Here is a 27,259-nt window from a genome sequence, read left to right as displayed (position 1 = left end):
TGCCCTGAGGAGAAGCAGCGGGAAATGTCTTCTGATGTGGAAGATGGTGGAAGGGCTGCTCAGGTGTTGCTAATTCTCCAAACCTCGTGGAGCAAAGCAGTGCTTCAGGGCAGAGCTGGCTTGCATGGGGTTACCAAAGGCCAGAAAGCAGCTGGCCAAGAGTTGGAGGTGGAAAAGGTAGGAAAAGATCTCTAAGACTACCTAGTCCAACTGTCAGCCCATCCCCACCGTGCCGACTAACCATGTCCACATCCACACCTCAAGGGATGGTGACTCCACCACCTCCCTGGGCAGCCTGTGCCACTGCAGCACTGCTATTTCTGAAAACTTTTTCCTAGTATCCAACCTGAAATTCCCCTGGTGCAACTCGAGGCTCTCATTCTACTGCTTTTAACCGGGAGAAGAGGCCAACCCCCACCTCACCACAATCTCCTTTCAGGTCATTCTAGAGGGTGATGAAGTCTCCCCTGAACTCTTTCCCAGACTGAACAACCCCAGTTCCCTCAGCTGCTCCCCATCAGACTCGTGCTCCAGACCCCTCACAGCTTTGCTGCCCATCTCTGGACACACTCCTGGCCTCCATGTCTTCTGGTAGTGAGGGGCCCAGAACTGAACACAGCACTCAAGGTGCAGCCTCACCAGAGCTGAGTACAGAGGGACGGTCACCTCCCTGCTCCTGCTGGCTGCACTATTGCTGATACGAGCCGAGATGCCGTTGGCCTTCCTGGCCACCTGGGCACACTGCTGGCTGATAGTCAGCCAAGTATCGAACAACACCCCCTGATTCTTTTCCTCCATACAGCTTTCCAGACACTCTGCCCCAAGCCTCTAGCAACCTGGGGTTGTTGTGACCAAAGTGCAGGACCCAGCACTCGGTCTTGCTGAACTTCATCCCATGGACCTTAACCCAGCAATACAACCTGTCCAGGTGGCTGTGTAGGGCCCAGGTAGGAATTTTCTACCAAATCAGACAGGGCTACATGCAGGCATGTCCCCACACTGCCCTGGCATGGCCGCTGTGCCCGTGGAGCTCTGCCGGTCTGCCACGGAGCCGGCACACCGCACGCTGTTCCTGGCCATATGGCTCCAACCTGAGCCCAGTGAGCTCGGGCGGATGGGATCGCTCTGCTGCTCTCTTGCATCCCCAGTGCTGGAACATCGTTCTGTGTATGGATGCTGGGGTAGCTCCTGGGGTGGGGTCAACACCAGAGGGACATATGGGGTCTGTGCCCCCCGCCCCTTAAGCGCAGCCAGGTTTAAATGCTAACTCCCTGTGCAGCACCCACTGTATGCATTTATTTTCCTTTTTTTTTTTTTTTTTTCTAAAAAAGCTCTCGCTTTGAACAAATTCCCTCCCGACCCCTCCAGAAACTGTTTGGGTTTGAACCCGACGCCGTTGGGAAGCGGGGAGTTTGTACATCTCGACTTCAGAATGTTTGCAATTATCATTTTAATGGCAAACGCACATATGCTCCCGCAGTGTATATAGGGCACTGCGCTGTGCGGTTCCCCGCAGCCCATTCCCAGCCACAGCACTGAGCGCAGGCGGGGGAATAACACCCATCTGCGTGTGCAGGGCTGGGAACGGGGCTGCCATCCCGAGCGTTTGCCCAAGGCCAAGAGGTGACATCGAGAACACCGTGCCATGGCTCTGCGTATTGACACCCCTTGGATGAGGTGGAGCCCCAGCCACCGTCATTTGGGGCCGCAGCCCCCACGGGGATGCTGGCAGGTGCCGGCACAGCAGCTCCACCCTTCCCCGGAGGTGGTGCTCTCCCCGCTGCCCCTCTCCCCTCGTCCCCCCGGGGGGCTCCGGAGCTGCGCGGCGCGGGAGGGGCGCGGGGCGGTCCCCACCCGACGGGGCGGGCCGGCTCGGTGCCGCCCGGCGGGGCGGGCGGGCGAGCGGCGGAGCGCTGCTGCAGGAGCTTCTCCGGTTTCCCCGCCGAGCCGTGCCTTGCCGCCTCCCTCCTCCCTCCCTCCCTTCCCGGTGCCGAGGGCTTTTCGCTTCTTCGCTCTTATTTTTTCTTCTCCCTTTCTTCCCTCCCTCTCTCGGTGCCGGCAGTGCGGCGGGGATGAGGCGACCGAGGGTTCTCGCCGCTCCGGACCGCTGCACGCATCCCCACCCCGGCCGGGGGCTCTGCCCCAGCCCTGAGCCCCGAACCCCGAACCCCTGAACCCCCGAACTCCCGAACCCCCGAACCTCTGCATCCCGCACCTCAGAACCCCATTGGCCGTTTCTGGGGGAACAGAGACGGAAGTGCACTTTTTTCCCCCACTTCTTAATTTTTCCCCTTTTTTTTTCCTCCCTTTTTGCATCCCCTCCTCGGGGCTTCCCCCCAGCCATGGGGCTGCTCCGGGAGGGCTCTCGCTGGGCAGGCAAGCAGCTGTAACCCTCGCCACGGTGCACGGAGGAACGGGGTGGGGGGGGTCCTCCAGTGGAGCAGCGCTCGGTCTTCTGGGGGTGGCCATGGCCCCCCGGAGCCGCGGGCGGATGGAGCGGAGCTACGTGGTGGGCATCTGCTGCCTGGTGCTGCTAGAGCGGAGCTGGGGCGCCGAGCCCGGCACTGGGGACGGCGGTAACAGCAGCCGGGCACCGGCGGTGGAGGACACAGCCCCCGCGCCCACTGAGCCCACCCCAGGAGGGGACCGTTGCCGCGGGTATTACGACGTGATGGGGCAGTGGGACCCGCCATTCAACTGCAACGCCGGCATCTACCAGTACTGCTGTGGGACCTGCGGGTACCGCTTCTGCTGCCAGTTCAAGGCCAGGCGGCTGGATCAGAGCGGCTGCTCCAACTACGACACCCCCAACTGGGTGAACACGGGGCAGCCGCCCGCCCGTGTGGATGAGAGCCCCGAGGGCCCCACCCGTGACAAGACCAACATGATCGTCTACATCATCTGCGGCGTGGTGGCCATCATGGTGCTGGTGGGCATCTTCACCAAGCTGGGCCTGGAGAAGGCACAAGGCCCCCAAACTGAGATGACAGTCTCCAGGTAAAGGGGTCTCGTTCGGTCCTCCCACTTCCCCCGGCCCCATGCACAGGGTGAGCCCCACTGTCACTTCGTCCCCAAGGGGATGAGAGAGTCCCCAGACCCTAGCATGCAGAGGGGTGGTGGTAGCAGCTATGTGTCACTCGTCTTCTCCATCCCTCATTCCCTCTGTCCCTCATCCTCCCCATCTCTCCACCCCTCTGACCCTTATTTCCTGTCACTCATCCCCTCTGTCTGTCATCCCATCCGTCCTTCATCCCTTCCATCCCTCATCCCTTCTGTCTCTCATCCCTTCTGTCCCTCATCCCCTCTATCTCTTGTCCCCTCTACCCTTCATCCCCTCTGTCCTTCATCCCCTCCTTCCCTTGTCTCCTGCATCTCACATCCCCTCCATCCTTCACTCTCTCCACTCCTTGTCCACTCGCTCCGTCTCTCATCCACTCCATCCCTTATCCTCTCCATTCCTTGTCCCCTTCATCCCTGACTCAGTGCTGTCCCTCTGTCCCCAGCAGCTGATGATGTGGGCAGAGTGCTTGTTGTTGGAAGTGGCTTTTTGCCTGCGTGTGTGCCTTGTACCCTGGTGGGATGTCACTCCCAGGGAGGGGACCCAAGCTGCATACCATGGGGTTGCCAGCCCCTCACTTCTTATCTGAGCTCCTGCTCCAGGCAAACGGTTCTTGTCCTGTGTCTGTCCCCAGATCGTGGTTTTGCTGCTGGGGAGGGATGGGCACAGGGACAGGGAGGACAGGGACAGGCAGGGCTAGTGGCTGCAGTCCCCTTGATCCCTCCTTGCATTATGTTCCTCCACTCAGGTTGATGTTTCTCTTCCTCTTTTTCCTCTTTTTTTCCCCCCCTTTCACTTTTCTCCCCCGATGATCACATTCAGTGAGTTTAACACTTCTCAGCAGCTGACAGCAGCTAAAGCCCCCCCGGGTACAGCCCTGCCCCTGCGGCTCTGACTCAGATCTGCCCTCTTCGTCCTCTCCCAGCACACGTGTGCACACACATAAACACATCTTCCTGGGCTTTTATTTTGGGAATTTAGCATGGCAAGGAAATTATTTCACTGAGATGATGCTCTGGTTGTATCCACCACCTCAGAGACCTGCATGGGGATCTGCCTGGGGACACCTAGTCCTGGCTCTATTCCCATCCCTTCTCGCTTCACCAGGTGCTGTGGAATTTGCTGTCTCCCCACTTCTGTGCACCCCCTTCCAAGGATGCACTCCAGTTCCTGCCAGCATGCTCCAGCATGGGGAACATGCGGCTCATTGCCCAGCAGATCCTTTTTTCCCCGAGGCTACTGATTTTTTTGGACACCACCATATGGAGCGGGAGGAGGCGAGCTTCCCTTGGGTGCCTCTCAGGGACAAATCCAGGAGCCTGCCTCTGTCCTGGCACGCACTGGGGTCTTGTGCATCTGTGGCTGAAGGTCCCAGCCAGGTGCCACCATCTCCTCTGTCCTGATGTGAGATATCTCATTTGGGCACCGTATCTCCACCCGCCTCTTGCCGCGCATGGGCACTGCGATCTCGTGTCCTGCCTGATGCCGCAGGTTGCAGCTTCTCATTTGCTCCTCAGGAGCTGCAGCGTGGCCTCGGGCCAGCTCCCTGTTGCATGGCCTCGCTGGTTCCTGTTCCCATCCACCCATCCTTCCACCCATCCATCCATCCTTCCGCTCATCCACCCGTCCATCCATTTTGTCACTGTTCTTCCACTCTTGCTGCTGCTCACACTCAGTGTGGTCCACCTCAAACACAGCTTCTTCTCCAGGCTCTCACAGCTGGGTCCAGAAAGAGGTTCAGGCACCTAAAACACTGCGGTTCCCCCATGTCCCTGTGCCTCTGCAGGTCCGTATGGCGGCTCCGCCAGGCTCACTCCTTCCTACTCGGCTAGCACTTGGCACCGTCCCCATGCTCGCTCGGCGTGCCCAAGGCTCTGTGAGTCAGGAACACCTGCCCATGTTTTTCTTGAGGCTGCCGATGTTGGGGTCCTTTCAGGGCAGGGGGATCTGCTTGTGTCTACCACATGAGGACATCCTCATAGAGACCTACAGGAGGCCCACGGAAAGGGGCCTGGGGGCTCCGTAGAAAAGGAACAGGCTGGTCTCTGTGCTTTCTGGGGCCCCAACCCTGCTGGATATTCCTGGTGTGGCCCCAGCCTCTATCTCCAGGGATACCCGAACAAGGCCCAGTGGTGAGGTCCCATGCTGTCACCTCTATTTTTTGCATCAGTGGCTCAGGGACCAAGTGTGGCATTCCAGCTCATTCAAGGGAGACGTCACCATGTTCTCATCTTCCTCCCTCCCCCAGAACTTTCCTCTCTGCTCACTCCTGGAGCTCACAGTGGGACGGTTTTGGGGGTGCAGGTTGTGTCCATTGGCCAGATCTTCCAGGTGGGGTTGTGCACTGCATCCAGGTTGCCTAGGGCCCACCCAGCACCCATGGCCACAGTGATGGATGGAGATCTCACTGGGCTCACTGGTACTATATTGCAGATAGGAATTTGATGTGCCCTACAGTCCTCATCTCGAGCTGCACTCTGAGGCCATCCCAGACCTTTAGGTGAACTAAGTCGATGCAACTTGAGCCTCCCCAGACCCTCAGAATAGGGTCAGTGTCCTCCAAAACCACGATGGGGAGCCCTCCAGGGCCACCTCTTGTGCTTGAGACTCGCGGATGGGAACGGAGCTGCTCTCACTGTTATTGTCCGGGCAGTTGGGGCCAGGGGTAGGTTTGTGGAAAAGAGCACTGATGGATTTATCTGGAGAGGAAAAGTCGCAGCTAAAGGACTGCTCCAGCTTGGTAAATAGACCCGAGGAAAAAAAAAAAAAAGAAATAGGTCAAATCGCATCGGACCTCCTGGTGAAACGAGCCTGGGTGAGTGCTGGGCCCTAGGGACATGCAAGGGAGGCAGCAGCTGACAGCGCAGCAGCTCCCGCAGTGACAGCCACAGCCCCGCGAGCCGCCGGCCCTGCACGCTGCCTGGCATCAGCCCCAGGCTGCTGGGCCATGCCGGTACAGCCCCACAGACTGGGAGTTCTGATGGGGAGAGGGCTAGGCTGCAGGAGGCTGATGGATCTTTAGGAGGAGATGGTTTATGGGGTAGAGGCACCTCTACAAGTGCAAAGCCCAGCGCTGATGGAGGCTCAGGTGATGGGCTGAGGTGGGCAGGGAGCTCTGGGTCTGTCTGCTCCCTGCAGTGTGCCCAGGTGGCTGTTGAAGATCTGCAGCAGACAACTCTCCAGGTGCAGCCTCACCAGTGCTGAGGAGAGTGGAAGGACAACCTTCCTCCACCTGATGGCATCTTTCAGCTTAACGCAGCACATCGGCTTTCACTGCGATGAAGGCATGATCCCGGTGTGTGCCCTGCTGTGGGTTGGCCACCGTGTCACAGCGGTGCTGCAGCATCCCCAGTCCTGAACAGTAAATGGCAGGGTGCTGTGTCTTACGTAACGGTGCTTAATGTTTAATGCTATTGCTTACTGGGAGGACGCAGTGAATGGCAACACCAGAGGCCACTGGCGCAGCCTCCTTGCTACAGAGGGGTGACCCTCTTCCTTCATCATTTCCCTAGGCCCTGCTCCCAAATGGCTCCAGTGAGGGGGCCGCCCCTTCTCCCCAGAGCTTGCAGCGTGGGGCAATAGGGACACCTGGACTGGGATGGGGGATGTAGGCATCGCCTGATGGCCCTGTGCTCCTGTGCCCCTCCCCAGGACGCTCACCGACCTGCTGAAGCAGCCGGGCCACGGCCCCTCCGAACACATCGATGGCCTGATGGGCAGCATGCAGGTGCAGCTGGGCGAGGGGCTGCCCCGGGGACCCCCAAGGAACAGCACAGGTAAGGTATAGGCTCCCCAGTCCCTTCTCAGAGCATCTCTGAGGTGCCAGCTTGCTCTGGGCATGCTGCTGCCCATGGGGGGAAAAGGGAGAGGCATCTAAGAGGGCTCTGCACTCCCCTGAGCCCTCACCTCTGCCCCCAGACAAGTTGCCCCTGAACAACGCAGTGGACAGCACTGGTGTCACCTCACTGGGGCGGCCTCACGGCCACAGCAAGCGCCCACTGCTGGGTAGCAGCCTGAGCCCACCAGCCCCCAACTACACTGCATACAGCACACTCACAGCTGGAGGTGAGCGGGGAGTGGGAGGGCGCGGGGGCATGGCGGGGAGGGGGCATTGCACAGCATCCTCCCATGGACCCCCAGCACTGCCCAGCCAATCAGTGTCCAGGTTCTCCCCCGCGGACCCATCGCTAGCCAATCAGTGCCCATTATCCACCTCATGGGCACTGTCAATTAGTACCCAGGATCCACCCTCCACAGACCAACTGCCTGGCCAATCGGTGCCCAGCATCCCCCTCATGGACCCGCTGCCCAGCTAATCGGTGTCCAGGATCCCTCTCCATGCATGCACTGTGTTCCCCAGCCAATCACCATACAGACTCCTGCCCAGACCTGCAGCACCACCCAACCAGTCAGCAGGATCCCCCATGGACATTCCACACTGCTCAGCCACCAATCAATGCCCAAGATCTCTCTCTACACTCCTCACCGATCAGCAGCTAGGATCCACCCCCTTCCCAGCCACTCAGCACCCAGAAGACCCCCAGTGCCCCTCTCCCCACCCCCCAACTCCATCTCTCAGTCAATTTCCCCCTGCCAAGGGATGGGGTGCCCCACGGGGGTGACACCAGTGTCCCTGTCCCTGCAGAGAGCATTCCTGAGGACTTCTACATGCGTTTTGGGGAGCCAGAGGTGCCCCCCTCCAGCACTCTGCCCTTCCCAACCACCGAGGGGCCTGAGGGCTGCCCCCTACCAGGGGTCACCAAGGCCAAGGGCCTCCCCAAAGCGCCAGGGGGCTCTGCCTTCCCAGGGGGCTGGGAGGGAGGCCTCCCCCGGGGCCTACGCCGGCCTGGGCCCACGGCACCGCTGTATGGCCAGGCTCACCGGCACCTGGCCACCAACAGCAAGACTGAGGTCACCGTTTGACACCAGGACCAGCAAGGTGCCATCAGCAGGGGACAGGCAACGAATTGTGGCTGTTCTCAGCTCACTCCATGGATGAGCAATGGACTTAAGCAGCAGATTGGCTGCACAGCCTCGTGTCCCCCCCTTCCCCACCACCCAGCCTCCCCCTTGTTAATAAACACATGGAAGTGTACGGCCTCGTGTAGCTGCACTACGGGGACAGAGAAGAGGAGCAGGGCATGGCGGTGACACCACCTTTATTGGGTGAGGGAAGTCGGCTGCCAACAACAGCTCCCTTCCACCCAAAACCAACAAAAAGTTATAGTATATACACACATATAAAAACTGTAGGGATAGATGGGCACAGAGGGTGGGAAGAGTAGAAAAAGGGGGCAAAGAGCCCCCAGAGAAGGAAAAGCACTGGGTGGCCTCAGCCCCTCATGTAAGCGACAAGAAGGCTGAGGGCCTCCAGATCCTCCTCCCCATTCACTGAAGTACAAAACTGACCCCTGGGGCAATGGAAAATAACTGGGAGATCGCAACAGGTCAGAGCTGCTGTATTTTAGTAAAGGAAGCAAATAGGAAGTGGACGAGGATGCAACTCCTGGCAGGAGCACAGATAAGCCAGGAGCCCTGTGCTGGACTCTGTGGGGACAGAGAGTGTCCCTGTGAAGGGGGAGGGAGGGCACCATGGGGTGTTATGGAGGTGACAGCACTTCTCCCATGTTGGGACCCCAAAGCAACATCCTGTACAAAAGGACAAGGGATGTGAACTGCTTGCCAGGCCCCGGGGGTACAGGGGCTGGGGGACAGGCTCAGTTCTGGGACTGGGAACTGAATAAAATAAACCATTTCTAACAGTTTCACCTGCACCGACATGAAGGCACCACAGCCAGCAGCCTCTGCTCCCACCACCTGTGGGGACTGGCCACAGCCTCACCATGCTGAAATGAGGAGGAAGATGGAGAAGAGGAGGGCTGCTGTGTCAGTCCCTGTTTGGTAAAGCCACAAACACTCCTATTAAAAAAACAGCGGTATAAAAACGGTACAGAAACCAACCACTGGCCCCAGCTGATGATCCCAGTAGGGTCAGTCCAGAGGGCATCAGCACCAGGCCCCTATGGGCAACCCCAGCACAGCCACAGGGTGTCCCTACTATAGTGCCCCCAAAAAGTGCAGGGGCAATAAAGCCACACCTAGGGCAAGATAAAAAAAAAACAAACCCTCCCACTCCCACCCCAGCATGATCCCACATGACCCTAACCTACAGCACTGATTTTTTTTTTTTCTTTTTTTTTCTTTTTTTTTCCTTTTTCCCTCCCTCTCCTTTTTCCTTGCATTTTTCCCCCCCCCTTCCTTCTTCAACATGGAGGAAGTCCGGGCTGGAGGCTGGCGAGGTGTTAGGAGGCGGCAATGGCTGTGCCCCCACTCAGCTTGACAATCATCTGTTGGCAGTCGTTGCACGAGCGCTTGTCCCCAACCTTCTCCAGCGTGCGCGCAGCCTCGGCCAGCAGGACGGCGCGCTGGCTGGGCGAGGACAGGAAAGAGAGTGGGAGGTGGCGGCAGGCCAGCAGGATGGCAGTGGCTCTTTCCCTCTGCCCTGGCAGTGTGTCCAGCTCCCCTGCAACCAGCAGAGAAAAGAGCTACGGGAGCTGCTCACCCCAGGGAACTCCTTTTGCAGAGTCCCAGCTATGGGGGTGATTACAGAATCATTAGCACTGGAGAAGACCGATAATATCATCTACTCCAACCACCCAACTACCACCAATACTGCCCACTAAACCATGTCCCCAGTGCCACCCTTTGCTTGAATACAGTCAGGGATGGTGACTCCATCACCTCCCTGGACAGCCTGTGCCACTGCAGCACTGCTCTTTTGGAGAAAAAATTGTTCCTAATGTCCAGCCTGAACCTCTCCTAGCGTAACTTCAGGCCATTCCCTCTTGTCCTATTGCTGTTACCTGTGGGTAGTGGCTGACCCCCACCTCACCACAACCTCCCTTCAGCTTGTTTTAAAGAGAGACAAGGTCTCCCCCGAGCTCCTCTTCTCCAGACTGAACAACCCCAGTTCCCTCAGCTGCTCCCCATCAGACTCATGCTCCAGACCCCTCACAGCTCTGCTGCCCTACTCTGGACAAACTCCAGGGCCTCCATGTTCTTCTTTTAGTGAGGGGCCCAGAACTGAACACAGCACCAGTGCCAAGTACAGAGGGACGGTCACCTCTCTGCTCCTACTGGCTGCACTGTTGCTGATACAAGCCAAGATGCCATTGGCCTTCTTGGCCACCTGGGTACACTGCCGGCTTGTGTTTAGCTGAGCATTAACCAATACCCGCAAATCCTTTTCCACCATGTAGCTTTCCATCTACTCTGCCCCAAGCCTGTAGAGTTGCATGGGGTGACCGAAGTGCAGGACCCAGCACTTGGTCTTGTTGAACTTTATCCCACTGGCTCAGCCCAGAGATCCAGCCTGTCCAGGTTCCTCTGTAGGGCCTTCCTACCGTCAGGCAGATTGACACTTCCTCCCAAGTTAGTGCTGTCTACAAACTTACTGAGGGTGCACTCGACCCCCTCATCCAAATAATCAATAAAGATATTAAATAGGATGGGCCCCAATACCAACTCCTGGCTGGCTCTACACAGCACCAAATAGCCACAGCCAAATGCAGCTCCCCATGCTGACCTTGCTTGCTGCTCTGGGTTGTGCGGCGCCTGAGACTGTGTTCCAGCAGCTGGTGGGTGCGGGTAGGGCTGGCCCCTGCCATCAGGCGCACAGTAGCTTCGTGAAGAAAGACCTGGAGGGACAGCAGGGTGGGTGGTTAGGGGTAGGCTGGAGGCAGCCCTCAGCTGTGTCAGCAGCACAGTGCTGACATCCTGACAACAAGCAGAGCCCACATCCACCTGCCTGCAGTTTGCAGGTCAGGGCAAGAGGGAGGAAAGACAGAAAAAGTTGGGAGAAAAAAAAAAAAAAAAGCACAAATTGCTTTTGACATGTAACTGAGTAACCTGGAAAGGGAGACGGCCGAACCGCCAGAAAGAGGGCAGAAAATAGAAGAGCAGACACAGGTGGTGCTCTGCTCTTTCCTTCCCCACTCCTCTGCCAGGAGCAAGGGCCAAAGCTCACCTTGCGGTATGCAGGCCTGAAACTGTGGGCCAGCTTGCGCAGGCTGCCGAGGTCACGCTGGAAGCCAGTGAGCTCAGAGGGTGAAGCGTGGTAGGTCTCACCCAGCGCCTGGCTGCTGCTCGCCTGCTTCTGCCACAGGCTGGTGCGGAGGGACAGCAGCAGGTCACAGGCCAGCAGCTGGATCACCTGCGGGAGCCACAGAGCAGACACCGCTCAGCACCAGGCGAGGAGCACAGCAGAGCTGCACAGCTTGCCAAATCCCTTTTCCCCATCTGTTGCTGCCCCCTAGCAACGCTTGCTGTTCCAGCTGCCCTTCAGAGAGTACCTGCTCTGTCGAATGGAAAGTGCCTCTGTACTGCACTGCAGGAACATTGCACAGTTACTGCCAGCACATGCAATGCAACTACAATGCACTACAGCTGCCACCCAGGAGCGACAGGGACATGAGCTGTCCCCATACGCTGTGCAGGGAAGCTCCATCTTGAGGTGATCCTGGAGAGAAGAGAAACAAGCAACACACATCCTCAGGAATAGCACAGCACCGTCCCACTTATGCAGGAGAGGGTTCTGATGCTGCCTGAAATGGAGTGGCCCTGACATAATGAGGTCCCTTCTCACCGGTGGCAGCAGCTGCCCCTGGCTGGACAGAGATGGAGGTTTTCCGTAGGCCAAAGCGGACAAAAAACAAAACACAGCAGAGAAGAAGTGGCAGGTGCTGGAAGGAAACAACAGCACCCACAGCACTGCTCCTCTGTACAGCAGCGACAGAAAAAAATGCCAGTGCCCTTCGGAAGCAAAGAGTGAAAGCATCCCCCATATTCCTATCAGACTCGGGACGAACGGAAAGAACAGACACGACCAGGCCACGACAGATCACACGCCGCCTGCAGTACGCGGCCCTTACATTGCTGAGGGGAGTGCTGGAGGCACCACTGCTCATGTTGAGGCTGTTCCACAGGTGGCTGCTGGCCCTCTCACAGTGACCCAGCGAGCTCTGCTGCCCATCCGCCTTTGATGACAGTGAGGCCTGCATAGCTTTGCACAGGTGGAAGGTGGCTTTCACCAGGGCGTTCCTGGAAGAGAAAGAGCCCTGCTTTCAAGTACTACATTGGTGTCACCTGCTCTACTCCATAAGGAGGAACTTCTTCCTTATTTTTCACCTAAACCTACTCTCTTTGAAGCCATTACCCCATGTCCTATCACTACGTGAACCTATAAAAAAAAAAGGCCCTTCGTCTTTCTTAGAAGCCCGCCCTCAGCACACAGGGAGCCCATGGCTGTGCAGCACAGGCTGCAGCCTAAAGAAGGAAAAGTGGGAGTTTAGGAGCAGCACTACGCACTCAGACATCTCCAGGGACTTTGGCAGGCGCTCCACTTCGCTGAAACGTGACCTCACAGCTGTGTCATCCCCTCTGAGCCAACCAATGGCCATAGCGACTGCTGCCGACCACCACCTGCACACCACATCTGGGCCTACAAGAATGGACTCAAGGGTTAGAACCACAGAACCCACAAAGGCTGGAAAAGACCTCTAAGATCACCCAGTCCAAGCGTCAGCCCATCCCCAGTATGCCCACTGCTGATGTCCTCAGTGCCACATCCACATGGTTCTGGAACACCTCCAGGGATGGTGACTCTACTACCTCCTGTGCCAGTGCAGCACTGCTCTTTCTGAGAAGAATTTTTTCCTAATATCCAACCCAAACCTTCCCCGTCACAACTCGAAGCCATTCCCTCTCATTCTACTGCTGTCACCTGGGAGAAGAGGCCAACCTCACCTTGCTACAGCCAGAACTTACTCCATCTGCTTGTCTAGAAACACCGTGACACCCATCCCAACAAGGCTCTGCACTCGCCACCCCAATCCATCAGCTCGTCCATTATTCAGCATTCTACCCAGAACACCCCAAAGTCAACCGATGGCCAAAGGACACACAACCTGCTGCCCAGAGCTGTCTTTTAAGTTTCATGGCAATACTGACTCAAATGCAAGACTTCCCTTCCAACCGAAAGGCATCCCCTAGGAAAAGGGATATTCAGTTTCCCCACTGTGTTTGCTCTATGCATTTTGAGGAGCATCAGCAGCATCCCAGTGAATGGCCAGATGCCATCTACATCCAACACCAAGCGAGATGAATTCCCCACTGCTCATTTACAGACTGTGCTCCTCCCCTCAGTGTGCATCAGGGAGTGCTGCTCCATGGCCAAACATCCCTCCACCACCACAAACTGCATTTCAGCCAGGCCTGGAGCTTGAAAGCTGGGGAGACACGTGGCAGCAGCACTTCCTGCAGCTAGTGGAGTTTCAGCTTAGTCAGACTTACCCAGGGCTGATTTCAGCATAGAACTGCTGGCAAAGGGTGGTGCTCCACTTCCCATTGAATCCAGGAAAGAGTTGAGCAATTTCAGGTATTCCATCGCGCTGGAGAACTCGCTGAAACAAAAAGCAAGGCAGAGCTTCACTGTGCCATCAAGAAGGAGGCACCAAGGCCTGGAGGCATTTCTGATCAGTCGTAACATGTCTTTAAACAAGGCTGACCCATTATGGAAGAGGGTGGAGGCAGAACCTTCAGGCTCTACCGGTATCACAACACTGTCAGACCTGAAGAGACCTCCAGAGAGTGGGAGTGTATGGACCAGTTTGAGGAGCACCACCAACATCTGCCTGTGCACACCTTCCAGGACCTGCACTGCAGCTACAGAGATGTTGGGACTTACAGTGGACCTCTGTCAGGGTTTTTGCTCCTTAACTAAGGGACAGGGGAGCAGGCTGTGCCCAAGTCCTTCACAAAAGGTGGCACCACTCTCCAGGGAGGGACCATTCTGCATACATCACGAAGCAGATTAACTCGTGTAACACACTTTTCAAGCGAAAGATGATCCATGTTAGCACTTAGGCAGCACCCCATGTTCTACAGACACTGAGCAGAAGCCGCCAGCATCCCCTCCAGTGCTTTAAATCTGCTGATGGACATATGTTATGAGTTGATTACAGGCTCCTTTTCAATCACTGCCTCCAGAAGAAGCTGAAGAATGTTTTTGCAAGTGACTATTTGCATATATGCAAATATATATGAATGCAAGTGACAGTGTGGCAATGATCTAATTTCCTCGGACATGCTACAGAGCAGGATTTAGAGCTCCTTCCCCTAGAGGGGGAAAAAACAGCTCCCTGCATTAGGAAAGCCAGTCTTTCCAGGCAGGAGACACCACTAAGGAACTTTCCCACTCAGGCATTTACCTGCACTATTTTGGGACGCACGGTGCAACATGTGGATTTCCACTGCCAGTACATGCGATGCTTCATTTGGTTACAAGAATGCATAACACAGGAAGGCAGCTGGGTCACTCTGCAACATGCCAAGGCCTTCTGACCCTGCACACACTTTGGTCAACTGCAGTGATAGTGGCACGCTAATTTTAGTGTCCCTGAACACTGCACTGTCAGCAGAGAATGTGCCAACTGGTTTAGGAATCGATGGGTACCATGCCAGCTGGCACCAGAAATGCCCACTACATCTGACAACAGCCAGAACTCCACCTGAGGCTTCAGAGGTTGTCATACGAAGAGGCAAAGCTCACCCTTCTGACAGGCTGTGGTGGTCAGCTCCACAGGGCCATTCCAAGTCCTGGTTAAAGACTAACCCGTGTATTTGCCTCGGACCACACAGTGACCATCAGCTCTGCCTCAGAATTTACAGCTACCCTCAGCACTGGAACTTACCAAGGTTCGTCCTCCTCTTGTCCCACCACCTCTTTTCTAGCCTGAGGCTTCACAAGGGAATCCACTGCTCTCTCCAGCAGGTTCTCACAAAAAGCCTGATGAACTTGTGCTATGGGATCCGCTACAGAGAAAGGAAAAGAACAAATCCAACACGTTTTTCTTACCTACAGCAACAGTCCCCTCCTGATACTGACAACAAAATCTGAATTTTAAGAGAGAAAGAGCAGTAGAGGGAAACTCCTGAGGAATTACTGCAAAATCTTCTGAAGACTGAGTTTTCAGAGCCTTTTTAATCACCGTTCTTATTAATTATCAGCTGTATACAGCTACAGCCCAAGGCTAAACATCCCTGAGATACTTTAGCCACCCAGTAAAACAGCAAGGATGCTGCTCTGGGGGGGCTATACTCCATCACCCCCCAGGCCACCCCACACAGGAACAGACGACATATGCAGGACAGAGCCAGCTCCTGCAGTCCTGGAGGCACATTCCAACTGCTCAGTGAGACCACATTCAAGGTGAGGATGCAGGAGAACACTCTCCAAGACACCAGCTTTGGTGCCAGAAAGCACAGAAGTGGAGGCTGCCCGGACAACGTGCAGGCAGCCCCATGCCCAGAGCACAAGCAGCTCTCACCGGGGTTCCTTTGGGTGCAGTACAGGCTCTCTTTGGCAGCAGACTTCACCGTCCAGCTTCGCTCCACAAAGAACTTCTGTCCCAGAGGGTGGCAAAGCCAACGCAGCGAGTCAGGGATGGCGCTGCGCTCCGAGCTGCACAGACTCTGCGCCTGGCTTAGGAAGTAGCTCTGGGGAAAAGAGAGGCACCCAGGGAAAGGTCAGACCACCACACAACATAACTACAGACCCCAGAACTGACAAAGCTTGCAGCCTTTCCCAGAGCCCTGCCTGGAGCTGCAGTGGCAGAGAACACTGTGACTCACCGCCAGGAAGCCCAGCTTGCCCCCACAGCGGGTCTTCAAGCCAACTGCGGCCGTCAGGTGGATTTCAGCCATTGTGCTGGGCGGGATCTTTTCTTCAGCACACTCAGCCAGATTGACAGCACACAGCGCCATGTGCAAACCGGAGTAAGCGGAGCTGGAGGGGAGTTTACCTGCACCAACAGGAGAGGAGAAGGGTTAACCTGAGACATGGCAGCTCCTGCTACTCTGCAGTAACATGACTTGCTGGGGAACTGTCCTAGGCAGACAACCCCAGCTAAGATGGCATAACCACAATTCACACAACAAAATTAAGCAGGAGGAAGTTGAGCTTAGATTTCTGATGTACTTGTAGCCTATTAAAATTGCAAATTAGTTTGCCAGGAAGGCAGCAAAAACAACCGTTCACAAGGAACATTCAAGCACTTCCTCAGTACACGTGCACATGCCGAGGTTTTCAAAGCATATCAACACCAACTGGCCATCTGCGCTTCATACAGCTTCACAAATTTGATTTTTCTCCAACAATTAACCCTGGCCTCTGCTTTCACATTGCATTCCAAAGTGACAGAAGAGAAACAAGAAACAGCAGTGAAAAATGACTGGATTCTATCAAAGGCTGCTTGGGGCAGCCTCTAAGCCACCTCTGCAGACTCATGGACATGGAAGGGGACACTGCAGTTGCTTCAGCCATTCTTATCACGGAATCATAGAATGGTTGGTTGGAAAGGACCTCAGAGCCCACCCAGTCCCACCAGCTCAGGCTGCCCAGGGCCCCAACCAGCCTGGCCTTGAACCTCCAGGGATGGAGCACCCACAGCTCTCTAAGCAGCCTGTGCCAGCACCTCACTGCTCTCTATGTAAATTATTTCTCTCTAACATCTAACCTAAATCACCCCTCTTTTAGTTTAAAATCATTCCCCCTTGTCCTATTACAACCTATATAAAAAGTCAGTCTTCTGCTTATGAGCTCCTCTCAAGCACTGAAAGGCTGCAATGAGGTCTCCTTGCAGCCTTCTCTTCTCCAGGCTGAACAAGCCCAGCTCCCTCAGCTAGTCTATGTAGGAGAGGTGCTCCAACCCTCTGAGCATCTTCATCGTCTCCTCTGGACATGTTCCAGCAGTTCAGTGTCTTTCCTAAGCTGAGGTCCCAATTCTGGGTGGGGCCTCACAAAGGCAGAGCTGGGGACAATCCCCTCCCTTGCCCTGCAGGCCACCCCTCTTTTGATGCAGCCCAGGATACTTCTGGTCTTCTGGGCTGCAAGCACACACTGCTGGCTCACATCAAGCCTTTCATTCACCAGAAATCTCCTAAGACCCTCTCCACAGGGCTGCTCCCAGCGAGTTCTTCTCCCAGTGTGTACTCATGTCTGGAGCTGCACGGATCCAAGTGCAGCACTTTGCACTTGGCTTGCTGAACCTCATTAGGATATTGCGGGCCCACTTTTCAAGCTCTACCGCCTCTGCCCTACCTGTGATGTGGAGCTGATGGAGCTTGTGGTAGGCCAGAGCTGCATCCCGAGCGCTGGTCTTGGCCTCGTCCTCAGAGCCCGCAGTGGCCTCTCTGGCCCGCCACTGGTGAGAGGTCCTCTTCAGCAGCCACCGCACCAGTGCCAGCTTCTGCAGGCTGTAGCGGATGACGTTCCAGGAGAGGCTGCAGGCCAGGTCCAGGCGGGAGGCCGGCAGCGCTCGGCCCAAGACCGACAGGCAGGTCTGCAGGTTTGATGCTGCCGCAGCAAAATCCCCCTGCAAACATCGTGGCAAAAGGTTACACAACAAAAAGCACAACCAGGGAGATGCTCTGGGACCTCCTCGCCAACGTGAGCAAGACAAAGCAATGAGTAACCTGTGTAAGAGCTTCAGCTGAGGAAAGTCAGCAATTTAGGATACTCAGAACGAATTTGGCCCAGCACATCACATTTGACACAGGGGCCTGGTCCTGCAATGGCTGCAACAGCTGGGAGACACACTGGCACCAGCTGAAAGCAGCTCCTGCCTTCTCAGACAAGGCAGAAGCTTTGGGGTGCCCATGTCAGAACTGAAATCCTGCTTCAACAATGGAAAAGAGCTGGAGGACAGGGGATGCAGCAAACACCCATTCCAGTTAGACTTGTTTAGCTTGGAGAGGAGAAAACTCCAGGGAGACTTCATTGCAGCCTTCCAGTACTTGAGATTATAAACATGAGGGAGATCTACTTTTCACAGGGCGTAAGAGTGACAGAACAGGTGGAGATGGCCTTAAACTAAAAGAGGGGATATTCAGGTTAGGGAGAAATTATTTATTCAGAGGGTGGTGAGGTGCTGGCACAGCTGCCCAGAGAGCTGTGGGTGCCCCATCCCTGGAGGTTCAAGGCCAGGTTGGATGGGGCCCCGGGCAGCCTGAGCTGGTGGCTGGCAGCCCTGCCCACGGCACGGGGTGGGACTGGGTGGGCTTTGAGTTCCCTTCCAGCCCAACCATTCTGTGATTCTAAAGATCCCACCACCCAGGCACCACGAAACCTATAATAGCAGCCAGCTGGTAGCTTCTGCTGAGCTACCATCAGGACAAGCTCATGTTACAAAAAGACACCCTTGAGCACTGTTTGCCTGCAGGAGAGGCCAGGACCGGGACACAAACCAACACCGTGTTTCCAGGGATTGCTGCAAGATGCAACAGCAAGGCACAAGGACAGAGCTCACTAATTCAGGCTGAGGGAGGACAGCAATCTGCTCAAGACAAGCCAGCACCACCAACTTCTCTGCAAATCAGACCGGATACAATCCAGAAATACCACACACTTGCCAAGGCACCATCTCGTTAGGCCACTTTTCCTACACCTCCTCCTACGAGACGCATGTGATGCAAAGCAAGGAGGCAGCCCTACCCGTGCCAGATCCAGGTCTGCCTGCTTGCGGTGCCTCCAGAATGCGACCGATGACCTCGAGTGCAGCCGGGTCACTGGCTCTCCGTGCACGAGGAGCTTCACGAACACGCTGAGGACGATCACACCGTTCACGAGCCACAGGATCAGTGTGGGCATCATCCAGCCAAACCATCCACCCGCGTCTGCAACAGACACCCCGAAAGAAAAGGGAGAAGTTGATCCTGACACTGAAAACGCTGCAATACAATGAGCCCAGACCGACAAGGATGTACGGCTCTGTTTGCCACTTGTAATATCACATTTTGCAAAGGCTGCATTTTACTGAGAAACAGCTCTTGCATCAACAGCTCTTCATCAACACCAAGCCACAACATTCCCAACCTAACTGAAATAGTTGTTTTCACAAGGCTGATTTACAAAACCTGAGTCAGCGCTTCTAAAATAATCTTAATGCAAGACGTTCTAGGAAAGCTATTGGATACACCCATTGGTATTCAATACCTCAGGGTCATTTTCCAGTCTTAATTAGGTGTACAAAGCAACAGTGAGAAAATACGTTGACCAGCTGGCTAAGTGACAACACACCTACAGAATCCCCTGAGCTCATCTTTAGTTGAGCCGTCCTCTAAACTACTGACACTACAGATCCCAACTCATGTCACCCCAACTCTTTACCTGACTCAATGGTCAGCATGCTCCTGCCAGAGCCATGGCGTGTGAGGCTGTCAGACTCCGGGTTCCCTCTGGCATCCAGAAGGGATGTCAAAGGGTTGAAGGAAAGGCACAGGAATGTCAGGGCACACAGGAGGATTCGGGAGCGGTCCACCATGCCAAGAGCCACAGGAGGAGAGTCAGGTTCATCCTTAACCTTCAAAGGATTTGGAGTGGAGAGAAGAAAAAACACAAAGACTGCTTAACATTCCATAAAACAGAAAATGCTAATGTAGAAGTAAAGAAGGGAAGAGACGGAATAAGTTTTAAAATTTAAGATCAAGATCAGTAAGAACTCCAGTGGAGCTTTCCCTCAATTAATAAGGTCAGGCTGAAGTACTCGAGTGCCTTCACCTTCCTCCTGCTCCCAGTCATGTCAGTTACCACTGACTGAAACCTTGCTTTATACCAGGACTAACTTCTTCTCTGAGGGCCTCCAAGAGGATTAATTTCTTCCAAACCCATCAGCTAAAGGAAGTCAACAGATTGCTGTAACTGCAGTTACTTACAGTCTTGCTACCCACAGCTGAGATCGCCATCCTTTTCCACGTTCTTCTGCTTTATTCATAGGACATATCTATCTCTTGAAAGCCATGGGCAATTTGGGTCATGAACATTCACCATGAGAATCATAGAATTGTTTGAGTTGGAAGAGACCCTTAAAGGCCATCTGGTCCAACTTCTCTGCACTGACCAGGGACACCCAGAGCTCAATCAAAGTGCTCAGAGCCCCTCCAGCCTGATCTTGGATGTCTCCAGGGACGGGGCATGCACCACCTCTGTGGGCAATGAGTCCATAGAGAACCTTCTGGTGCTGAAGTCTAAGCACAGTTCCAGAAGTTAAGGCATGGCTCAAATAACACAGCTCAGGAAGTAGCCTTAATCATTCAAAATAAGTAAATAAAGCACTCCCATGCAGCTTCCTCATCCTTACAATATATGCCTGATCCCTACAGCTCTGCTTGCCCAACGTCTGCTAGCTCCATTCTTGAAAATTGTGACAATATAAACTCTGACAAATCAAGTCAGAAATACCTTTGCATCATCAAGAAGTGGACTTCCTGGCTCTGAATCAATGGAATAGGGGGAGAAGCCAGCCTGTGATCCCGAATCAGAGGCGGGAGGAGACATCAGAAGAACATTCTGGTTGAAGTCATCTATCTTCAGGTCCGCGTCGTTGTCAACCAGACTGCTTAGGTCAATGCCTTTCAGCAGTTCTGCAAGAACCAGAACACATCATGCACACATCTTGCTATCCTACACCCTGCTCAGAACACAGGCCACCCCCATGCAGCATGCACCTATCTACCGCTGCCAATGACAAAGAACTGAAAGAGGCAGCCTACATTCATGCAGACCACCTCCTTCCTGCACACTCACAACTTACTGTTTTTCTGGTTAGCCAGCTTCAGAACCATGTTCTCCTGTCTCAGCTTATGGTTGGCCTGCTGCAAGTATTTGATGTAATCAATGGCTTTTCTCAGAACTCCAGACTTGTGCATCTGCAAGGAATTAAGACACACAGAAAGCAGTTTGTACTATGTGCTTCCAGGATCGCTCTTGCTCATAGGGGTACCACAACCCTATGTATCACAAAAAGGACACAAATAGAAGGGAGTAGAGGGCCACCTGGCATTAGCAAAAGGAAATGAATAGCAGGACATGTTCTGGGCCAAAGTATCCCACTTTGAAAGACACATAAGGACTGGACAACAGAGCTTGAGTTCTTGTATCTGAGATTTCTCAACGTTTTTACAAAAGCAGTACAATGAAAACTGATTAACATCCCAATCACAAGAGCTCATGTCTTGACTTCAGTCAGAAATAGTCTTTTGAAAGTATCAAAGTATCATAGTTTTGAAATGAAATGAATGTCTTTTCCAGGATGATGGAGCAAGCTGCTGTCAGTTAACCAGGGTTCACCATTCAATTGATATAAGTAGTTCTCTCCACTGCTCAGTCCCTCCTCCATCCCCATGAAAATACATGCTTCCAGCACAGGCTGCCAGCATGACGTACAGCAAACAGCACAAGTCAAACATGGTCCAAGGTGGCTTCAATACATCTCAATATTTACTGGAATCAAATTGGAAAGCTCTGTGCAAGAAGACACTGTTTTGAATTTTATCTTATTGCAATATGCATGCGCATACTCCTAACAGCAGTCTGTTAATAAAGCAACGAGCACCTGAGGACACAAGTATTCCTGACACCACACTTGCTGTCACTGCACATTTTTTTTACCTTGGCATCTGTCCCCATGATGAGGTCCTTCAGCTCAATGATCTTGTCATTTATAGAGGATCGGTAACGCTTTTCAATGATGTTGTGAGTTGTTCTCCTTTCTCCTTCTTTTGGTGGGTCTGGTTGCTTGACACCTCCAGGAACTTGTTTGATAGGCACCTTTTCTTGTCCCATCATCACTGGCATTGTGGTCAGAATGGTTCCATTGCTCCCAACAAGGGTCTACAAAGACCACACGCAGCAAAGTATCACCAGCAATCAGCCAATATAGACAAGATTATGATGCCAAGAGCAAACAGAGTAAACAAAAGCAGAATCAAGAAAAGTCCACAAAGCTCAAAAAAGGAAGAGGTACACCGTTTTCCCATGTTCCTTAGCTGGCACAAGTATGGGAACAGTAGCATAGGAAAAAACATCCACGCTGCCTCCCACAGTAAAAGGAGCTCTTTTCTCCGAGAGTATCATCACCCCAACACCCTTTCACCAATACCATGCTCTGATCATCCACAATTCAAACAGAGACATGGACCAAACCTCCTTCCTGCTATTAGAGTCCCCACATCTCCAAATGCATGAAGAAAGTCACTGGATCAACAACAGGCAATGCTACTTCTGAACCTATAACATTAGAGGGGTTCTGACTGTGGAAAGATAAACTCTAGCTTGAAGTTAATTTGAATTAGACTGCATAGGGGAAAAAAATAGATCCCTAACTACATTAAGCTACAAAATGCATTCAGATGAGGTATTAAGGCAGAGTGATACACACTGATGTGAACAGCTTGGACTTCTGTCACTCTCTACAACAACGTGAAAGGAGGTTGTAGCAAGATGGGTTGGCATCTTTTCCCAGGTAACAATAATAGGATGGGATGTAATGGAGGTGATGCAGTCACCGTCCCTGGAGGTGTTCCAGAATCATTTGGATGTGGCACTGAGGGACAGTGGGGATGGGCTGACAGTTGGATGAGGTGATTCTACAGGTCTTTTCCAACCTTAATGATTCTATGGTTTATATATAAACAGACCACCTCCTCCCAGCCAAAGCAGCACGTACTACAGGAGAAAATATAGTGAATCCCACCAGAATGGTTGCACAGAGGGGAATCTAGGACAGTCAGACCAAAGGAAATCATTTAGACTGCTCCAACCAGAAATGTAAGATTGGGAAGGGTACAGCTGGTCTCTGAAGCACACCCAGAATCAGAGAAGTTGCTACGGAAGAGTCATTTACACTAAAAGTCAGACTGATGCAGGCAACAGTAGTAGTTCAGCCCCAAGCAAACTAAGAATCGACTTCAATTCTGAAATAGTTTTCTAATTGGCATTACAGAAATTAATGTAGGTTCACTTAAAGCTGGAAGTTGACAAATAAGTAAATTTAAGTCTTCCATCTCTCCTTAGTTAATTTCCAGCATATTTCAGTGCATTCAGAATGCTCTGTGGGTTGTGTATTTGCCAGTCACAATCACATGAGCCTCATCTCCATGACCAAGTGAGACCTAACAGCAAGTAAACTGAAAATTTTGGTCTGGCTGCTACCAAGGGCATAGAAACCCCAGCATGCTATGCAGACAGAAGTTAAGTCCAGGCTTGCAAGCTTATCTCCAGCAGTAAATATTCGAACAGAAGGACCTTTGCAGAATGCACAAGGCTGTGATAAAAGCCTCTTTGGGGCACAAAGCATCTCCAAGCTGATAAGTCATGGCCCTGAAGCACTGCTGCCATCTTGAATGATGACCCTAACCCCTTGCAGCACGTGCCCTTTGAGGAGTAGTTTAATTAGTTTTTACATTCAACGTTTTGCCATTGGATTCTACAGAGGGAGAAAGGAAAAGAAAGATCCACAGCCATCCTGAGTCAGTTGGCTTTAAGCGTCTTTCACGGAGGTTAAAAACCACATGGAATTCTTCGGTCACACTCCTCTCCTAGTAATGCTAGAAAAAGGTAAACAGGACCGTGCCCTTGCTCTGTGTTTACTGGCCATGGGAGGCTGCCAAAAATGCACAGTCTGTGCTCTCAGCCTTGGCAGAAGGGGCACATTACTCACATTGGACATGTTTAGAGTAGCATTTGGAACCCCTCCCATCCACACCATTGGAGAACTCCGAACACCAAACCTTCTTGTATTAGGAAATAACGTCATTGAGGGGAGGAAGAAGAGTATTAACAGTGGTACCTGCAGAGCTGTGGTCTGGATAGGAGTGGTGAGTGCAGTGAGCGCTGGGTTCTGCACTGCAGCCATAACAGGATTGCCATCCGCCTTCAGCGTGGTCAGCACGAGGGAATCTGTCTTGATGATCTGAGGCTGGACCAGAACCTGCACAGGGAACAGCCAGAGGTGAGGAGATGAGTGGGCATGCACTGCTCTGTTCCTCTCAGTGGTCAGAGGCAGTGACAACCCACTGGTGCTGACATCAGAGACCAGTAGTAAGCCAGTGCTGAAAAACACCAAGGAGCTGATGAAAGGATTCCTGTGCCCTTGCTTGTAGCAAGTTTCCTGTGTCAGCTGGGGGAGCCCTCAGGGTACAACACATGGGTGGGGGTAACAGTGACTGGATGAGAGGGAATAGCCTCAAGTTGTGCCAGGGGAGGTTTGAGTTGGATGTTAGGAAAAACTTCTCCAAAAGAGCAGTGCAGCAGTGGCACAGGCTGCCCAGGGAGGTGGTGCAGTCGCCATTCCTGGAGGTGTTCCAGAATTGTGTGGATGTGGCACTGAGGGACATGGTCAGAGGGCATGGTGGGGATGGGCTGGCGGTTGGATACTAGTGATCTTTTCCACCCTTAATGATTCTATGCCACAGCACCTCCCAGTGCCAGCAGCGGTTCCTTCCTCTCACTTAACTGGGAGGATGTCAGAACAGTTATTTAGCTGTGACACATCTGGCTGTTGCTCTTTCAAGTACTTCACTGACTCTCAAATACAGAGAACACTACAGAGGGCCCAAACAGAATCACAGAATCACAGAATCATTCAGGTTGGAAAAGACATTAAAGATCATCGAGTCCAACCACGACCTAACCATGCTACCCTAACTCTAACAACCCTCCACTAAATCACGTCCCTGAGCACCACATCTGAATGGTTTTTAAACACATCCAGGGATGGTGACTCAACCACCTCCGTGGGGAGCCTATTCCAGCGCTTCACAACCCTTTCTGTAAAGAAGCTTTTCCTGATATCTAACCTAAACTTACCCTGGCACAACTTGAGGCCATTTCCCCTCATCGTGTCACCTGTCACCACTGAGAAAAGACCAACCCTACTCTTCCTGTAGGCACCTTCCAGATACTGGAAGAGAGCAATAAGGTCTCCTCCCCTCAGCCTCCTTTTCCCCAGACTAAACACCCCCGAATCCTTCAGTCTCTCCTCACAGGCCATATTCTCCAAGTCCTCCACAAGCCCTGTTGCCCTTCTTTGAACCTGCTCCAGCACCTCAATGTCCTTTCTGTACTGAGGTGCCCAAAACTGAACACAGTACTCAAGGTGAGGCTTCACCAGTGCCGAGTACAGGGGCAGGATTACTTCCTTAGTCCTGCTCACCACATCATTCCTGATACAATTATTCCTGATACAGTTGAACCCGAACAATTTTTTCACAGGGAGTGTTCCCCAGTGAAGAAACACTTATCTAACACTTATCAATACCTACTAAAGGTGAGAGCCAGGTGGATGGGCCAGGCTCTTTCACTTCCACTTACCGGCACCTGCTGGACCTGTGGTGCTGCCACCGTCTGAACTGTGGCGGGTGCCAGTGCCTGGATGGTGCCACCAGCAGCCTGTGTCAGCACACGTGGGGCCGGCACCGCCTGCACCTGCTGCTGGATGGTGACTGGCTGCACCTGGGGGGACGTCACTAGGCTCTGCACCTGGGGCTGGAGAACTGCAAACAAGGAGAGACGTCAGGGACTGCACCGTGCTGAGGCCTTCTAAACTTTCTGCTATGGATACAACCAACCCCAACGCTACCTTGGAAGCTCGTGGCCGTGTTCTGGTATAGGACGGGCTGCTGGATGATCCTGGTCTGGGGCGCAGAGCTGAAGGTGGGGGTGATCATCACCGTCTGCTGCTGGAGCTGGGGCTGGAGCTGGGGCCGGGGCTGGAGCAGCGGGGCTGGGCGCTGTGGGGCTGGTGGCACCTTCACCGGGATGCTCTGCAGCTGTGGGGAGGCGGCGGGCGGAGGGAAGGGCTGCTGGGCCTGGCCATAGGACCGCGTAGCATCCAGGGCCCCACCACCTGTGCCACCGCCACCACCGCCGCCGCCACCCTGGAAGGTGCCACACAGAGGGTCCGAAAACAGGTCTGGGAAGTCCCCTGCCTGGTTGCTGACGAACTGCAGCATCTCTGCAAGAAGGAAAGGGAACATTTGGGGCTGGTTGGTTACATGGGACACAGGGTCAGGACTCAGAGGCCAGCAGTGGGCACAGGAGGAAGCGGCAGCTTCAGAAGCCCCAGAGGTAGCCAGTAACTCTGTGTTGAAACACTCCCAGACTTCGGGATCCAATATTTTCAGCCCATTGCCATTTGTCCAATCCCCATCCCAGCTTCACGCTCGGAGGAGGAGGATGAGCAGCCCCATGACTTCAGTAAGAGCCGTCCTCCCACCTAGGGCTGCCTCACACCACCCATCCTCTGCCCACAGAGCCCCACCGGGACACGCGGACGGTGACTCATCCTGACTACGGGTAATTTCAGGTATACAGGGAAATAGGGGAAACACACTCAAGAAAACAGAACTTGCAGAACTCGAGCTGAGAAATGCATGGGTATGCCTAAGGAGATCCCATAGCCAAAGCTTCCTCCTGACTGCCCCCCGATGCCCATCTGAGCTCCCCGATCCCATCCCAACATCCGACACACAGGACCCCACATTGCACAGACACCGCAGGGGCTGTACACAGGTATGGAAGCAGCACTGGGGTTTATGGTGAAGGAGTGGCAGTAGGGCTCTCCCCACACCACCCCACGCCGCACCCAGGACACACAACACGGCACTTTCCCACTCGATGACACTGCCATTTTGCGAGCAGGTGGCCCCACGCAGGTAAGGGGCGGACATAACGCGTTGGATGTGCTCCAACGCACTCCATGCTTGGATACAGGGCCCTCCCGCGGGCCACTCGTTAGGATCGGCACTAATTACTGCTTCGCCCCCCGCTGCCCTCTGACGTCACGCTGCTCCCCGTGACGTCACGCGCATGACTCAAACCCGCCAACACGCGCTGCGGGGGCTTCCCCGCACCCCCACGTAGCCCACGCGTGGCACAGCACCGAGCCCCGCGCTCCCGCCCGGCCCCGCGCTCACCGTCGATGTCGCCCAGCGTCAGCTCGTCGCCCAGCTCAGTCAGGGTCTCCATGCCCTCGGCGCCCAGCTCGCCGCTCTCCATGTCGCACGGCCCCGTCCCGCTCCCCGCCCGCTCTAAGCGGAGGAAGCAGCCCGGCGCCGCCGGCCCCGCGCCATCTTGCACCGCCCCGGCCCCGCCCCCACCTGCCTGGCCCCGCCCCCCCGCGCGCTGTCATTGGGACCAGGTCGGCGACAGCCAATAGGAGCGCGCAGCGCCGCGTGGCGTGATGGCGCGTCGGCGATCAGCAGCTGCGATTAGCATGCGAGACCACGCCCCCTGCCTCACGCGCTACATATTCATGAGGGGGCATGGCCTAGCCCACGAGCGTGAGCCCCGCGCCGCGCCCACGG

General features: G+C 54.2%; 2 protein-coding genes across 2 annotated transcripts; one reads left to right on the top strand and one right to left on the bottom strand.

Annotated features, from left to right (window-relative positions):
- Positions 1–1,912: 1,912 nt before the first annotated feature.
- SHISA8 (shisa family member 8) lies at positions 1,913–8,134 on the top strand. Its single transcript, XM_052667265.1, has 4 exons — positions 1,913–2,997; positions 6,710–6,834; positions 6,977–7,123; positions 7,704–8,134. Exons 1-4 carry the CDS (start codon positions 2,468–2,470, stop codon positions 7,979–7,981), a joined length of 1,080 nt encoding a protein of 359 aa, XP_052523225.1. The 5' UTR covers positions 1,913–2,467; the 3' UTR covers positions 7,982–8,134.
- Positions 8,135–8,200: 66 nt separating this feature from the next.
- Positions 8,201–27,046, bottom strand: SREBF2 (sterol regulatory element binding transcription factor 2). The gene is made up of 19 exons (XM_052667263.1): positions 26,870–27,046; positions 25,534–25,908; positions 25,266–25,447; positions 23,743–23,883; positions 21,564–21,785; positions 20,707–20,821; positions 20,355–20,536; positions 19,284–19,476; positions 18,609–18,790; positions 17,217–17,490; positions 15,749–15,918; positions 15,445–15,613; positions 14,809–14,929; positions 13,409–13,518; positions 12,425–12,557; positions 11,989–12,157; positions 11,085–11,270; positions 10,644–10,755; positions 8,201–9,581 (listed from the first exon to the last, which is right to left on the bottom strand). The coding sequence occupies exons 1-19, from the start codon at positions 26,949–26,951 to the stop codon at positions 9,361–9,363; spliced, it is 3,339 nt and encodes a 1,112-aa protein (XP_052523223.1). The 5' UTR covers positions 26,952–27,046; the 3' UTR covers positions 8,201–9,360.
- Between the last annotated feature and the right edge of the window lie 213 nt (positions 27,047–27,259).

Source organism: Tympanuchus pallidicinctus, unplaced genomic scaffold (assembly GCF_026119805.1).
Source record: "Tympanuchus pallidicinctus isolate F22 unplaced genomic scaffold, pur_lepc_1.0 scaffold8, whole genome shotgun sequence".
Lineage (NCBI taxonomy): Eukaryota > Metazoa > Chordata > Aves > Galliformes > Phasianidae > Tympanuchus > Tympanuchus pallidicinctus.
This window is presented reverse-complemented; position numbering and strand designations above follow the sequence as displayed.